Source organism: Agelaius tricolor, unplaced genomic scaffold (genome assembly GCF_023055355.1).
Source record: "Agelaius tricolor isolate 1412-34295 unplaced genomic scaffold, bAgeTri1.0.p SCAF_61, whole genome shotgun sequence".
Taxonomy (NCBI): domain Eukaryota; kingdom Metazoa; phylum Chordata; class Aves; order Passeriformes; family Icteridae; genus Agelaius; species Agelaius tricolor.
The window spans coordinates 456,451-472,402 of NW_027269321.1; the positions used below are offsets into that span (position 1 = coordinate 456,451).

Consider the following 15,952-nt stretch of genomic DNA (forward strand, 5'->3'; position numbering starts at 1 on the left):
AAAACAATGGTGTGGCCTGACTGAAGGTAATCCTCTTCTGATGAAACAATTCCCTCTGCTTGCAGACAGGTCCAAGGGTCAGAGCAGACCCTACTAGCTCAGCAGAAGGGCTCCAAAGAGGAGTTTTTGGGGTTTAAAATGTAACACAGTATGGTGATAAATGATTTCACTGGATTTAAGGATCATACTTTTTTTTATTATTTTGCAAGCGAGAACAAGCAAAGTTCAGCGCTGGGCGGCCGGGAGTCTCCGCTCCTCTAGGCTCGCGCCGTTCCTATCCCCAAAGTTCACCTTTCATTGCCTTCTTCTCCTGGGTCCAGGGATGACGTGGTCTGTCTTTTGCGCTTGCTCGTTCAGTTGCTAGGGGGTCTTTTTCTGCCTTCTGGTGGTCGTGGGATGAAGGCTCCAAGTCTTCCTCTTTAAGCGCTGACTGAACTTTTCCTTATAAGGCGTACCTTTACAGTGGAATTTTCAGAACACTATACGATTCCTGCAAGCCTAAGCAATTCTTGCGAGTTTAGGAACTGTTGTTAGAGCCTTCCTCTGTGACCTCTGGGTGAACTTTTCCTTATCGTGTATATCTTTACCAAGGAATTCCCAAACCACTATACGATTCCTGCAAGCCAAGCAACCATATGTGGCTGCACATTTAAGAATCAAGCAGTTTTAGCTATTTAGTTATTGCTTTTATATTGTATAATTATTTAGCTATTGATTTAATTAATGAACAAATATATTGCTACTTATTACAGTATGGTGATGTAATGATTTTTATAGGCTGTATGTAATTGCTATTGGATTTGTATCTTGTACTGGACTGGTTAGTGAAAAATAGAATATTTAACACAGAAGAAGAATTATTGTATTGTAACAGGAACCTTACTCTCTTACACTCTTACCCTCTTACTCTCTCACCCTCTCATCCTCTCCCTCCCTCTCTTCTCTCAGGCCTGCTCCAAGCTGTGGCTGGCAGCTCCAAGCAGGGCCCTGCACCCAGGCCCTTTGCAATAAACCGCAAGTTCCACGACCTGGCTGCAGAGATCTCTCGTCTCCGTCCATCCCGACCGCGCTACCCCCGACGCTCCTACAAACGTGCTCATCCCTTGTTTTCCCCAAACCAGGATTTCCCATTGCCAACCCCTGGGAGGCTGTGAGGAAGAGGAAGATGCCCCGGGACACTGAGGCAGGTGAGGAGGAAGTCAGTGCCCCTTTCCCTTCTATGCTGCTCCATCTCCCAGCCCAGCAGGGCCCCCAGCTGCAGCACAGCCCTGGGGGGATCTCGATGCCCTTGCCTGTGGCACGGAGGCAAATCCCATGCTGTCCTTGTCCTTCCTTGCCCAGAGCAGGAGCTGAGCATGGAGAGCAGGGAGGACAAATGCCCGCGGCAGAACCTGGTGGCAGAGGCCGTTTTGAGCGGCTCCACGGCGCAGGAAGCCAACGGGGAGGAAAAGGCCCGGAGATGCCGCACGAGGAGGGGCTGCAAACGCCGATGGCGGGGATGTGAGGGGGAAAGAGGCAGCCTGGGCCGGGAAGGCGGCCGGAGATGGAGGCAGAGCTCGGAGCTGGTGCTCCATGAGCAGCTCCATGATGGGGAGAAGCCCCACACGTGCGTGGAGTGTGGGAAGAGCTTCAGGTGGAGCTCCACCCTGATCGTGCACCAGAGGATCCACACTGGGGAACGGCCCTACGAGTGTGGGGAGTGTGGGAAGAGGTTTCAGACCAGGTCCCATCTTCTCCTGCACTATCAGAGTCACACAGAGGAGAGGCCCTTCCAATGCCCCGACTGTGGGAAGGGATTCAAGCACAACTGCAACCTCGTCAGGCACCGGCGCATCCACACTGGGGAGAGGCCCTACGAGTGTGATAAATGCAGGAAGAGGTTTCTGACCAGCTCCAATCTCCTCCTGCACTATCGGATTCACACAGAGGAGAGGCCCTTCCGCTGCCCTGACTGCGGGAAGGGATTCAAGTACAACTCCAACCTCATCATTCACCAGCGCATCCACACTGGGGAGAGGCCCTACGAGTGTCCCCAGTGTGGGAAGAGCTTCTCACAGAGCTCTAACTTGACCAAACACCAACGGAGGCACCGGTAAGGGAAGCCCTGCGAGTGCCCCGAGTGCGGGAAGAGCTTCGTGCGCTGCTGCAGCTCCATCCCCCACTGGAGGAGGCACTTTGGGCACAGCCCTGGTCACTCACATTCCCTGTGATCCATGTTGGGAACACACCTGGCTGTTTGTCCTTTGGTTTGGCCTTAATTTTTTTCTCTTCTCCATCTCTCTGTCCTCCAGAAGTCCAGAGGGATGGAACAGTCACCTCAAAACCACTCATATTCTACTGAAAATAACTGAATTTTAACCCCAAAGGGCTCAATTCCACCTCAGATTGCTTGTTCCTTCCTCAAAAAACTCAATCCCATGCCAAACTCACTCCATTCCACAGCTGTCAAGTTGAGATGGGGTTGGAAGGAAATTGGGAGAAGTGGGATCTCAATTTGGAGCAATGGGATGGGGATTGTGTGGGTTATATTTGGTAGCAAATAAAACTTTCCGAGTTACTGATTCTGTCCCGTTCATTTTCAGTCATTTCTGTTTGCAGAGTGCCACCTTCTCAGCTGATTCAATTCTTATAAAAGTCCCATTTTTTAAATCATCTAACCCAAACAATCCAAAAACCAATATCAAAATAAAACCACCCGCACACAATTAATTTTTTAAAAATAATTTTAATTTTTCAAGAGTACTTAAGGATGTTATTAAAGTTTAATTGTTTGGTTGAAATGTCTGAGAAATTATAGTGGTGTTTGGTTTTGTGTTTAGTGTATTTGTAATATGCATTGTTTAACTAAGATCTGTTAGATTGCATGTTAGTTTCTTTAGATATTTTTCATCTGAAGTACTTTAGTCATCGAGTTCTTGGAACGTAAACTAGTTTGGGGGAAAAGTTTGCTGTGCATGAGGGTCTGTGAATATGCCCCAGGCTGATGTAAGGGGAAAGGTATTTCAGGGGATCCCCGAAGGTAACAGGGTGCTCCTGCCTGAGCGCCAAGATGCACCCGGCCGTAATAACCTTTGCTCCATGGTCCTGGTCCCCCATTAAACTTTTATTAAAGTCCTTTATTAACCTGTTTACATTTTCACAGGAGAGTGAACGTGTTTTTCACAGGCAGTTTCACAGAAACTGGAAACGTGGGGGTTCCCAGAAGGGGGCATTGCTGATCCAGGGCATGGAGGCGCTGCCTGCAATCGTCCATAACCGCCCATAAGGAGCCTCCAGGGCTTTACCCTCCATGAGCTGCAGCAGACGTGTCGGGAAAGGTGACAAGAGCCCGTGGAATGGTCCTTGTTGCAGGCAGATTGGCCACTTGCAGCTCTTCAAAACTGCCTCCCGTGAAAAATGAAAAAACTTCAACCATTCAAAAATGTGAAAAATGCGTTCACTCTCCTGTGAAAATCTAAAAAGTTTAATAAAGTTTAATGGGAGAGCAGGACCATGGAGCAAAGGTTGTTACAGCCGGGTGCATCTTGGCACTCAGCCAGGAGCACCCTGTTACCTTCAGGGATCCCCTGAAATACCTTTCCCCTTACATCAGCCTGGTGCATATTCATAGACCCTCATGCACAGCAGCTGGGAAGGGTTTAACAGTTTACTGGGTATATTAGCGTTCAGAAACACATAATCACCAGAATGATTCTATGCAGGTGCTTTTATTGAAGAGCTCTGGGTGTCAGGGGTACCAACCCAAATCTGACTCCGACATGGGTTTGGGATGAACATGTTTTTATATTCTATCGTTACATAACTTTCATGTTAATTATTAAACTTCAATTGTTCTATTGTATACATAGATTTCAGCCAAGCATGGGCTCCTTGTGGCCCCCCTCAAACTTCTAACATAGTTTCTCACGATTCTTCTTATGGTTAAACAATAATTATATTTAATTACTAAACAATCATCACATCTAACAATTATATCATTTATCATGTTCTGCTTACGGAGGTGCGATTTCACATGATCTGGCAAGCACAAAGCCTAACATTTTCAGAGTCTATTTTTGACATTTTTCCAGGGCCCCACTATCATTCTCCCCCCTTGGAAAGCATTTTCACTTCACTATAGGTGTAAATGTTTTCACTTGATACAGTCCTTTATTTCTCAATTTATTCTTGACGTTCTTCAAGTCCATGGTTGATGTAAACGTTGTCGTGGATGCTGTCACACACTGGAGAACCAGAAGATGGTGGGTGTGGATCTCGTGTCAGAGCCTTTATTATCTTCTGGTTCCAGGATGTTTTCTTCTGTATCTCTCCTTTCAAGATGCTGTGAACTAACCAAATTGCTAAGAATACAATTAGTAAGATTATCACACTCTCGATAGATTTAATCCATGAACTCACATTCCACCCTAACCCTTTAAAGATTTTGCCTAGCCAGGTCGTAGTCAAATCCTTTTGCTCTTCTTGTGCTTCATGCTCTATTTGTTTCAACTGATTGATGTCACATTCTACATCTGCAGTTACATTTGGGATGTGAATGCAGCAATGACCAACCCGTCCCTTTAAAAATCCACATACTCCATGCTCTTTCAGGAGTAACAAATCTAAGGCTAATCGATTTTGTAAAGTCATTTTTGTGGTGGCTTGTAATTGTACATTTAATTCTTTAAATCCTTCCCGGGTGACTCTTGCCAGTCTATCTACCTGACCTGTAAGTTTGTACAGCATCTCCCTACTCTGATAGTTTGCTGTAGGACCAAGCAAAGACTCTCGGGCCCACCCAAATTTCACTCCACCAGAGGGTTCTTGCCAAGTGTCATCTGGAATTTCATTGTCTAGAACTTCTCGTCTTGCTCTTATCTGCACAAGTTCATGTTTTCCGTTAAATGGGGACTTTTTCCAAATTGGACATGAGGTTGGGAGGCCTAAAGTAATTTCCTTTACTTTCCCATCTACAGGCAGATGTGTTGTCCAGGTGCCATCGCTTGCTGCCCATAGAAATTGTCCTGGACCTCGGACTGTACTCCTGGTACATCCTACAACTGCTTTATAATTCACTCTGCCTTGTTTATGTTTGATCCCTCTGCAAGCACAGCCAGTGTTTAGGGCTATTGCCAGGGGTGGCATCTGCTTTATCTCTGCATCATCTGAAGTGCAGTCATAAGTTTTATTACATGCCCACCAACTTACTTGGTCTGCCCTCGTTCTGCTGCTGGTGGCAGTGTTTGTTACTGCTGGATCTGTTTCATTCTCGGGGCCTTCCCACTTAATGCACCAAGGGGTGTTTGCCATACATTGGAATCTTTGAAGGATACTCACAGACCACGCACTGTCCCAAGGCTCTGTCTGATCTTTCTGATCCTTGGCCTCACACTTCCATACCAGAGTGGTTTCTGTAACATTTTCTATAATCTTTTATAGTGTGGCAAATAGCATTGCCATTGTGTGATGCCTCCTGATTCTCCCATAGGGGTTCCTAGTGTGCCATCACTTAGAATACAGTCTTTCTGGCCCATGGGTTTCATCCATGTTCCTATTTTCTCCCAAGTTTCCTTGATTACTTGCCTCGACTCAGGTACCTGTTTGCATGCAATTGTTTTGTTCTTTTGTATTTCAGGTAGTTTTGATGTTATGATTCCCCAATTTACTGAGTCTCCTGCTGCCTTTGGTATTGGCAGACAGGCAGTTATTCTACAGGTGTTTTGCATTTGGCAAAGTCTTTGACTAATGCAATCATTACATTCTCAGCCCAAACTGCATTAGAAACCTTTATCACCTGTGTTTCTGTTTGTACCTCTCTCTTCATTCTAGAATGAAGAGTGTTTAGTTGATCTTTTTGCATTTCACATCCCAAAGACATTAATGACCATAACATTGGCACAATTACTGATAGCATTCTCAAAGTGATTAAACACATCTTATCTGCAGCCTTGTTGGTTCCACAGTTTACACAGGCCGTGATCCAGGATGGATTTTCTTCACTCGGGTGTAGTGAATCCAGGGGTCCACACCGGCTACTTTGGCTGCTGTAAAGGTGGTCAGCAGTACCTGGTGGGGTCCTCTCCACTTTTCTTTCAGCAGTTCTTCGTTCCAGTTCTTGATGTACACCTCGTCTCCTGGATGTATGTTATGAACTGGGTTCTCGAGAGTCAGCGGTCTATTCCACACGAGGATGCTCTGGAGCTGAGCTAAAGTTTTCCCGAGAGACAGAACATAATTATACACTTCCTGCTTTCCTGTGACGTGCACATTAGGGTTAGGCTCAGGAGATTCATATGGTTTCCCATACAATGTCTCATAAGGGCTGACTGACATCCCACTCCTAGGCTTTATCCCAATCCTCAACAGTGCTATTGGCAAAGCCTGGGGCCACTGCAATTTGGCTTCTTGGCATATTTTACTGATTTGCCTCTCTAGTGTCTGATTCATCCTCTCTACCTGTCCACTTGACTGGGGTCTCCACGGTGTGTGGAGGTCCCAAGTTATCCCCAGCAATCTACTTACCTCTCTTACTACTGTAGCTATGAAATGGGGCCCCCTATCTGATGATACCCTAGGGGCACCCCGAACCTGGGAATAATCTCCTGTAGTAACCACTTTACTGTTTCCTTTGCTTGGTTGGTGCGACAGGGAAGGGCTTCTGGCCACCCAGAGAATGTGTCAACCCCCACTAACAGGTATTTGTATCCTCGAGTTCTTGGCAGTTCTACAAAATCTACCTGCCAATAGTCTCCTGGCTCTATTCCTATCCGAATTCTTCCTAGGTGTCCCTGTCGCCTTGCCACTGGGTTGTTTTTCAAGCAGATCTCACACTTTGACATTACTGATTTTGCCATTGTTAACATACATACCGAAATTAAACTCTGCTTTAGCAATTTTACCAATGCCTCTGCTCCCCACTGACATCCATTATGTTTAATTTGTAGAACTTCTCTCATTATCAAGGGGGTACCACTATCTGTCCTTGTGCAGTCACATACCATCCCTCTGAATTCTTTTGTGCATTTAGCAAATGTGCCAGTCTCTCATCTTCTACTGAATATTTTGGTTCTGGAGGCAAATTGAATTGGGATACATTAAGCTTTAAAGGTATCAATGCCATTGTTGTTTGCACCTCTCGAGCAACCTGTCAGGCTGCCCAGTCTGCCTTTCGATTTCCCTCACAGATTTTGGAGTTTCCTGATTGCTGTGCTTTACAGTGTATGATTGCCACTTGTTCAGGTTTTTGTACTGCCTTTATCAATTGCAGGACTGCATCCTGATGTTTAATGTGCATACCCAGAGAAGGACAATAGTCCTCTTTCTTTCCACAGTGCTCCGTGTACATGCACCACTCCAAAAGCATATTTTGAGTCAGTCCAGATATTTCCCTTTTTCCCTTCACTTAATTCTAGTGCCCTGGTTAAAGCAACCAGTTCTGCCTTCTGGGCAGATGTATTTGGTGGTAATGCCTTTGCCTCCACTGCTGTACTGACTGTTGTTACCGCATACCCAGCGTATCTGGTTCCGTTTTCCACGAAGCTGCTCCCATCTGTAAACAGCTCCCACTCTGGCTGCTCTAGTGGGACGTCTTTCAGGTCTTCTCTTGCTGAGTAGGTGTACTCTATTACCTCCACACAGTCATGCTCTAATGGGCCTTCTTCAGTTGTGGTACCTGGGAACAAAGCTGGATTCAAAAGGTTAGTTGTTTTTAATGTGACATCATCCTGCTCAGTCAGGACTACCTGGAATTTCATCATCCTGCTTGGGGATAGCCAATGGCCCCCCTTCTGCTCTAAGACAGTGGTTACCATGTGTGGTACATTGACATCTATGTGCCTTCCCATCGTGAGCTTCCTGGCTTCTTGTATCAGCATCACAGTGGCTGCGACTGCCCGCAGACATGGAGGCCACCCGGCACTTATGCTGTCAAGTTGTTTGGAAAAGTAGCCCAGCGGCCTTTTCCAGCTTCCCAGACCTTGGGTCAGGACTCCTAGTGCTAGGCGCAGCCTTTCATGGACAAACAGCTGAAAATCTTTAGACAGATCAGGTAAGCCTAATGCTGGAGCAGTTGTCAGTGCTTCCTTTAATTTTAGGAAGGCTTCTTTCTGTGGCTTGCCCCAGGTGAATGGCTGCATCTTCTGAGCTTCACACAGGGGTTTCGCAATCAGTCCATAGTCCATGATCCACAGGCGACACCATCCTGCCATCCCGAGGAAGACTCGCAGCTCATGTAGATTCTGGGGCTCTGGAATAGCACAAATAACTTGGATACGGTTAGTGCCTAGTTTTCGTTGCCCTTGTGAAATTTCACATCCCAGGTAGATCACAGTCTGTTGGGCAATTTGTGCCTTTCCTCTGGATACGTTATAACCTCCCATTCCCAGGGAATATAAAATCTCAATGGTTACCTTTATACAGGTTGCCTTTTCTTCTGTAGCTGTTAGTATATCATCAACATACTGCAACCACAGATATTGGTCTCTTGGTACTTGCCCACTCTCGGTCCAAATCTCCAGCTCCTTTGCCAGTTGGTTTCCAAATAGGGTCAGCGAATTCTTATATCGTGTCCAGGTGAGCTGGGTCTTTCTCCCATTCCCTGGGTTTTCCCACTCACAGGCAAACAGTTTCCTACTTTCTTTGTCAATGGGGATGCAGAAAAAGGCATCTTTTAAATAAATTTCAGTAAACTACTTATATATCTCTTTTACGGATGTTAGCAATGTGTAAGGATTTGCTACCACTGGAGAAATGTCCTTTGTTATTTTATTTATTGCTCTCAAATCCTGCACTAATCTATATTCACCATTTGGCTTCTTTACTGGAAATATTGGTGTATTCAATTCTGATTCACATTCTTCTAATATTTGGTATTTCAAGAATTTCTCAATAATCTTTACTTATTCCTTGCCATGCTTCTGGATTTAGGGGATAGTGTTTGACTTGTAGAGGCCTCGCCCCTTCTTTTAACTCTACATGCACTGGTTGTGCCAATTTAGATTTCCCTGGTATATCTGTCTCCCATACAGAGGGAATCACTGCATCTCCTACCTCCCTAGGGATAGAGGGAACAGGTTTTTCTTTGATCATTAATATCTGTCCCGTCTTTGATTCAGATATTTTCATTATAAGCTCCCCATTTTCAAAGGTTATTACCGCATCAAGTTTTGCTAGCAAATCTCTCCCTAAAAGCGGAATTGGACACTCAGGTACGTATAGGAATTCGTGTGTTATAACTTTGTTCCCAAAACACAAATCTAGGGGTTGCAAGAATGGCCGTTTTTCCTCTTTCCCTGTAGCGCCGACTATTGTTGTTTCCTTGTCCCCAATTTGTCCTTGCAGATCATTCAATACCAAGTAAGTAGCTCCTGTATCTATTAGAAATTTGACCTCTTTATGTCCTAATTGTTTATTTATAAGAGGTTCCTGATCTTGTTCTACTGGCTCTATGTCTAGTCAGCTGGTATACTCCCCCAAAACCATCCCCTTGGTAACCTGCTGGCACTGATTGCCCTGGTGAAACTGGTTGTTCAAGTCTGGACATTGTCTCTTCCTGCCGAACTTCATATAGTTTAGACCAATTTATAGTTTTGGGCACAGCATTCTGAACTCCTATTTGGATCCACTCTTGATATTTCTGTAGTCTCCCCATATCGCAAAATAAATTAGGGTCCCAATTTGGATCCTCAATTGGGAAATTCTCATCTAAATTCCCTGTTACGAGTCCATTTCTGATGTCCTCTCTTGCCCTTTCTTTGTCTGCCTTAAGTACCATCTCTTTCTCAGTAGTATCCATCAAAGTATATAATATAAATATATTAGATATATTAATATACTATATATAATTATATATATATTTATAATATATTAATATACATATTATTGTATGTCATCCCAGTCAAGATTTTAAGTTTTTTATAACCATTTTTAATACTCATGCCATTTTATCAGGATTTTCTCTATGAATTCTGGCTGATTGTTTCCAAATAACTAAATCTGCAGGAGAGAAAGGCACTTTTATAAATACTGGCCCTTCCACTCCTACACTTTGTTGCAAGGGGGCAATTACAGTCCGTTTTTGTCTGCCTATGTCTTTTCTATCCATAACTGGGGCAAGGTTAGACCCACTCCTGGTTCTGTGGGCTACCCCATCATTGATTCTCTCTCTCTCCTTTCTACCACAGTTAGGTTTTGCTCCTCTTCCGAGGAAGAGGGATCAGGTGACGATGGGAGAGGAGAATAAAGAGGGAAGGGTGTACTAGACGAGACAGGTTCAGGACTAGGTGGGGTAGGAGCAGGCTGTGGGATAGGGACAGATGGAACAGGTGGGATAGGGTTAGGTTCTCTTGTTCCTATTGGAGCTACCTGTAAATCAATATCTGTCTAATTTTCCCTACTCAGGCTTTCTTTCAACGCCAAGTGTTCTAAACAACGTTCCTCACAAACCCCACGCTTATTGCTTGCAGATGTTTTAACCATCATTAATCCACATTCATCCTGCCATTCTGGCTTTGCCCGTAAATAGAAAAACAAATCAACATACGGAACCTCATCCCATTTTCCTTCTTGTTTACAAAACGACATTAACTGCGAAATAGTGTTATATTGCAGAGTCCCGTATTTTGGCTGTTTGTTGTCATTCTCCAAGGCATATTCTGGCCACCATGTATTACAATAATCAATCAACTTAGCTTTACGTAATTCTTCCCCAAAATTATCCTGTTTCCAATGTGCTAGTAAGCACCCCAAAGGAGAACTTTGCGGGATAGAGGTGTTGCCGCCCAAAATCCCTTTAAGTTTCTCCCTTCCAAATATACCACAAATTGCCGAACCCGCAACGCTTTCGCGATTGTCTTATGGAACGGCGCCTGGGCTTGTACCAGCAGGAATTCCTTTAGCCCAACCAAGCGTAGCTTTCGCTGCATCTCATTGGCAGGCACCCAAACCAAAGTAAAAAGCACCTTACCTTTCTCCCGGGGACGTGGCGAGCGGCAGAAGCGGTCGCGGCCGATCGAGCTCCCCGAGAATCCCTCGGTGCCGGCTGGAGCGTGGTCGAGTCACGAAACTCGCTCAGCAGCACCCGCAGGGTCCCATCCGGGGTCGCCAAAATGTTAGCGTTCAGAAACACATAATCACATCAGCGATTATATGCGGTGATTTTTATTCAAGAGCTCTGGGAATCGGGGTAGTTTCCACCCAAATCTGATTCCGACCATACATTCAAGGTGAACCTGTTTTATCCTCTATCATTACATAACTTTCATGTAATTATTAAACCTATATTGCTCTATTGTATACACAGATTTCAGCTAAACATAGCCCCCTTTAAATTTCCAACACAGTTTCTCACAATTCTTCTTATGGTCATATAATAATTATATTTAATTACTAAACACTCACTACATCTAACAATTATATCTTTTATCATACTGCTTACGCAGGTGCAGTGACCTGAGAAAACACAAAGCCCAATATTTTCAAAGACTATTTTTAACATTTTCCAGGGCTCCACTATCACTTTTATTTCTTGTGGGAAAAAAACCTCCATATCAAGCAGGCACTCATGGCCAAAGCTGGGCAACTGCCTCTGGAATTCCTTATACCCAAGGATAGCTCCCAGACAAAAGCTGCCAGGAGTGACAAGTCTGGCTGGCCTTGGCTTCCTGAGGGCTGGCCCTCATCTGCCTCTGAAACACTGGGGCTGGGTGCTTTCCTGCCTTATGAAAAGAACTCTTCTTCCTGTCCAGGCACCCACAGCCAAAACTGAGATTGCACCTCCAAAATGCCCAATGTCCAAGGAAAGCCCCTAGACAAAAGGTGCCAGGAGAGACAGGGCTGGCTGGCTTGGCCTGAGGGTGGCCACCTCTCATCTTCTTCCTAAACACTTGGACTTTGTGCTTTACTTTCCTATGGGCAAAAACACCCATCTTGACCATGGCCAAAACTGGGATTCCCCCTCCAAAACTCCGTACATCCAAGGATTGCTCCCAGGTGAAAGCTGCCAGGACAGACAGGTCTGGCTGCCCTTGGCCTCCTGGGGCTGCCTCTCCCCTGCTGTCCAAACACTGGGGCTGGGTGCTTTCCTTCCTATGGAAAAGAACCGTCCTTCTTATCCATGCAGAAATGGCTGAAATTGGGGTTCCACCTCCCAAATTCCCAATATCCAAGGGTTGCTTTCAGACAAAAGCTGCCAGGACAGAGAGGTCTGGCTGGCCTTGGCCTCTGATGGCCACCTTTCATCTGTCCCTGAGACACCACCGGTGTTCTGTGCTTTCCTTCCTATGGAAAAGAACCATCCTTCTCCTCCAGTGTCCATGTCTGAAACTGGGATTCCACCTCTGAAATTCTCAATATCCAAGGGTTGCACCCAGGCAAAATCTGACAGTACCATCAAGGCTGGCTGGCCTGGGCCTCTGGTGGCTGCGCCTGCAACAGCGGGGCTGGGTTCTTTCCTTCCCATGGAGATCCCTGGGACACTGTGGGGACCTCATGGAACCAAGGGGATCATTGTGGCCCCACTGGAGCCCATGGAACCAAGGGGATCATTGTGGCCCCACTGGAGCCCATGGAACCAAGGGGATCATTGTGGCACCACTGGAGCCCAGGGAACCAAGGGGATCATTGTGGGACCACTGGAGCCCATGGAACCAAGGGGATCATTGTGGCACCACTGGAGCCCATGGAACCAAGGGGATCATTGTGGCACCACTGGAGCCCAGGGAACCAAGGGGATCATGGTGACACAGAGGGGCTCCATGGACCCAGAGACCATTGTGGCTCTGTGGGGCCTGATGGAACCATGGAGACCATTCCAACCTTCAGGGCCTGGTGTCACCAAGGGGGCATTATGACACCTCAGGGCCCCATGGAAGCAAGGGACCATTGGGACCCTGTGGGACCCCATGGAACCCAAGGAACATGGAACAGCTCTGGCTGGCTTGGCCTCCCAGGGGCCACCTGACAGCTCTGGCTGATCTTGGCATGTCAAGGGCTGCCTCTCATCAGCTCCTGGAGCACTGGGGCTCTCTGCTTTCCTTGCTATGGAAAAGAGCTGTCTGACTTTCCAGATGGTCATTGCCAAAAGGGGTACTCTCCCTAAAATAATTCCTATTTGCAAGGGTATCTCACCAAACAAAACCTGCCAGGTCTGGCTGGCCTTGGCCTCTGGTGGTCACCTCTCATCTGCCCCTGAAACACTGGGGCTCTGTTCCTTCATTCCTATGGAAAAGAACCAGCCTTCTTGTCCAGGGACCATGGCCAAAATTAGAATTTGGCCTCCCAAATTCTGTATATCCAAGGATTGCTCCCAGACTGCTCCCAAAAGTTTTGCCAAAAGTTTTGCTCCCAAAAGTAGCCAGGACAGACAGGTCGAGCTGGCCCTGTCCTCTGGTGATTTCTTTAGACCCTGAGCTGACTGTTTTCATTTGGAAAAACTTTGGAGACGGCCCAGAGATGTCCCAAGGAGGGGGGGTTTGGAGACCTAGGGCCCATGAGCACTGTATAGGGACAAAGGAGCTCTGTGCTCAGTGGGGTGGAGCCTGAGGACAGTGGAGCAGAGCCATGAGAGTGTTTAAAGAGCGATTTCAGGGATAGTGGATCCTTTTGACATAGTGGAAAACAGCCAGAGAGAGAAAGAATTAACGCCAAGGGCAGCTGGGGAGGCCCAGAGTGGCTGCAGGAGAAAGGAATTTCCCTGTCAGGGCAGGGCTGTGGTGCAGCACGTCCCCAGCAGGAGCCTGGAGCAGCCCCAGGCTTTGTGTGGGCAGGCAGGGGCAGGCAGGAGGCAGAGCTGTCAGCAAAGGAAGGGCCCAGCCAGGTGGGGCAGCCGGGGGATGCCCAGAGCCTGCAGGGACAGAGGCCAGGGCAGGGACACCGTGGGACAGCCTGGGCTGCACAGGGCACAGGGATGGGCAGCAACTGCAAGACAGCCCTGACAGAGCCAACCTGGGCAGCGCTTTGGCCATGGCTGCTGGCCCTGGGCCTGAGCCAGGAGGGGACAAGTGACCCTTGCAGGCCTGGGGCCTCATTGCCTCCTTGTCCCTGCTCAGCAGCCTGGCAGGGGCCGCCCCACGCTCCAGCCCTTGGCATTGCCCATCCCCACATTCCCGGGCCCATCCCGGGAAGAGCCCTGAGCAAGGAGGGAGGGACAGGATCTGCCTGGCCAGGCCCTGGGGCTCAGGCCTTGGCCCTTTACATTCCTGAAACAAATCCAGGTTTGCTCAGCACCAGAGACACCTTTGCCTTGTTTGTCCCCAGATGCTATCAGTGCCTCCAGTGTTCTGCTCTCCCTGGAACCTGGGGACACTTTCTCAGTGCTGTCCCTCACAGGGATCTCTTTAAAGTACAAGAAACTTCAGTATTTCAATCTCAATGTGAGCTCTTGAGAAGTCTTTGAGCCCACTCTGAGGGACTGGGTGTGATGCAAAGAGCAGCAAAGGCCCAGAGGGTGATTAAAGTCCTTGTGCTGTGTCTGTGCTGCTGAGCTGGGCCGGGCTCCTGGCCCAGAGACAGCTCCTGGCAAGGGCAGCAGAGCTGCAGAGAGACAGCTCTGGCCAGGAGCAGCTCCTGTGCACAGCCCAGCAGGGCTGGGGCACTGCCAGGGCCCCTCAGGGACACGAGCAGGGCACAGACAGAGCTCACAGGGGCTCAGCACTGGCCGGGGCTGTGGGATGTCCCCGCGGGGGCTGTGTCACAGCAGCACCTCTGGGGCTGTGTCCCAGAGCCACAGAGCAGCTGGGATGGCAGCAAGGGGCTGTGTGACAGCACAGAGTGGGCTGTGTGACAGCACTGAGGGGGTTGTGACAGCACAGAGCTAGCTGTGACATCACAGACATCACAGACATCACACAGACATCACAGAAGGTGGCTCTGTGACATCACAATGTGGGTTGTGACACAGAGTCACAGAGCAGCTGTGTGATGCCACAGAGAAGGCTGTCATATCACAGGGTGACAGTGACATCACAAATGTGCTGTGTGACATCACATAGCAGCGGAATGACATCATATGGAGGTTGTGTGACATAACAGAGTGGTTGTGTGACATCACAGGGGCAGTGTGACATCAGAGAAGGCGGCTCTGTGACATCACAATGTGGGTTGTGACACAGAGTGACAGAGCAGCTGTGTGATGCCACAGAGAAGGCTGTGACATCACAAATCTGCTGTGTGACATCACATAGCAGCTGAATGACATCATATGGAGGTTGTGTGACATAAGAGAGTGGTTGTGTGACATCACCAGGGCTGTGTTACATCACAGGTGGCTGTGTGACATCACAGGGGCTATGTGACATCACAGGCAGCATTGTGACACCACGGGAGCTGTGTGACATCACAGGGGCTGTGTGACATCAATGGGGCTGTGTGACATCACAGGGGCCGTGTGACATCACAGGGGCTGTGTGACATCACGGGGGCTGTGTGAGGTCCCTGGGGAGGTCACTCTGCCCCGGCCCCCTCACAGCTCCCCCCAGAGCAGTCCAACCCTGCTCGTGCACAGCGCGGTCCCCTGTCCCCCCGGGTCCCCCCGCCCCCGGCCCCGCAGCCTCCCCCAGAGGATGTTCCACGAGATCGACCCCAGAGCCTGACACGGGGACGGGGGGCCGGGGCCCTGGGGGTGGCACAGGGGGACAGGGACCCCCCGGCAGCGTCCCCGTGTGCCCCAGGGCCAGAGCTTGGGCCAGGGCTCCTTCACCCTGTTATAGATAAATATCATAATATTGGCTTTTTGCAAATATTAAAATGGATTTTATATGTGTGGTGTTAAAGTAACTTTGTTCTAAAGATATAGTTTTTATTTCTGTTGTTAATTGAGCTTAGACATTGTAGTGAAATAGCTGATAGAAGTGTGCTTGTGTTAAACTGCCTGCTTGGATGGGATAACATCCAATGCACCCAGGATGAGGACACCTGTACAGATCTGCCAACTATCAGCACTCCCCGTCTGAAGGCAGAGTGCACCAAGGCCCAAAAC

General features: G+C 47.9%; 3 protein-coding genes across 3 annotated transcripts in view; all 3 read left to right on the forward strand.

Annotated features, from left to right (window-relative positions):
* The window catches only part of LOC139605220 (zinc finger protein 239-like), a 135,122-nt gene extending 132,565 nt beyond the window's left edge, over positions 1-2,557 (forward strand). Inside the window, exons 2-3 of the mRNA XM_071456571.1 lie at positions 949-1,187; positions 1,342-2,557. Of these exons, the coding sequence (XP_071312672.1) occupies positions 1,166-1,187; positions 1,342-2,096 (777 nt within the window). The 5' untranslated portion in view covers positions 949-1,165 and the 3' untranslated portion in view covers positions 2,097-2,557. The remainder of the gene's footprint in view (positions 1-948; positions 1,188-1,341) is intronic.
* LOC139605206 (zinc finger protein 551-like) overlaps positions 1-15,952 on the forward strand; it is a 390,584-nt gene that overhangs the window by 275,333 nt on the left and 99,299 nt on the right.
* LOC139605196 (zinc finger protein 23-like) overlaps positions 1-15,952 on the forward strand; it is a 554,146-nt gene that overhangs the window by 203,117 nt on the left and 335,077 nt on the right. The window lies entirely within an intron of this gene.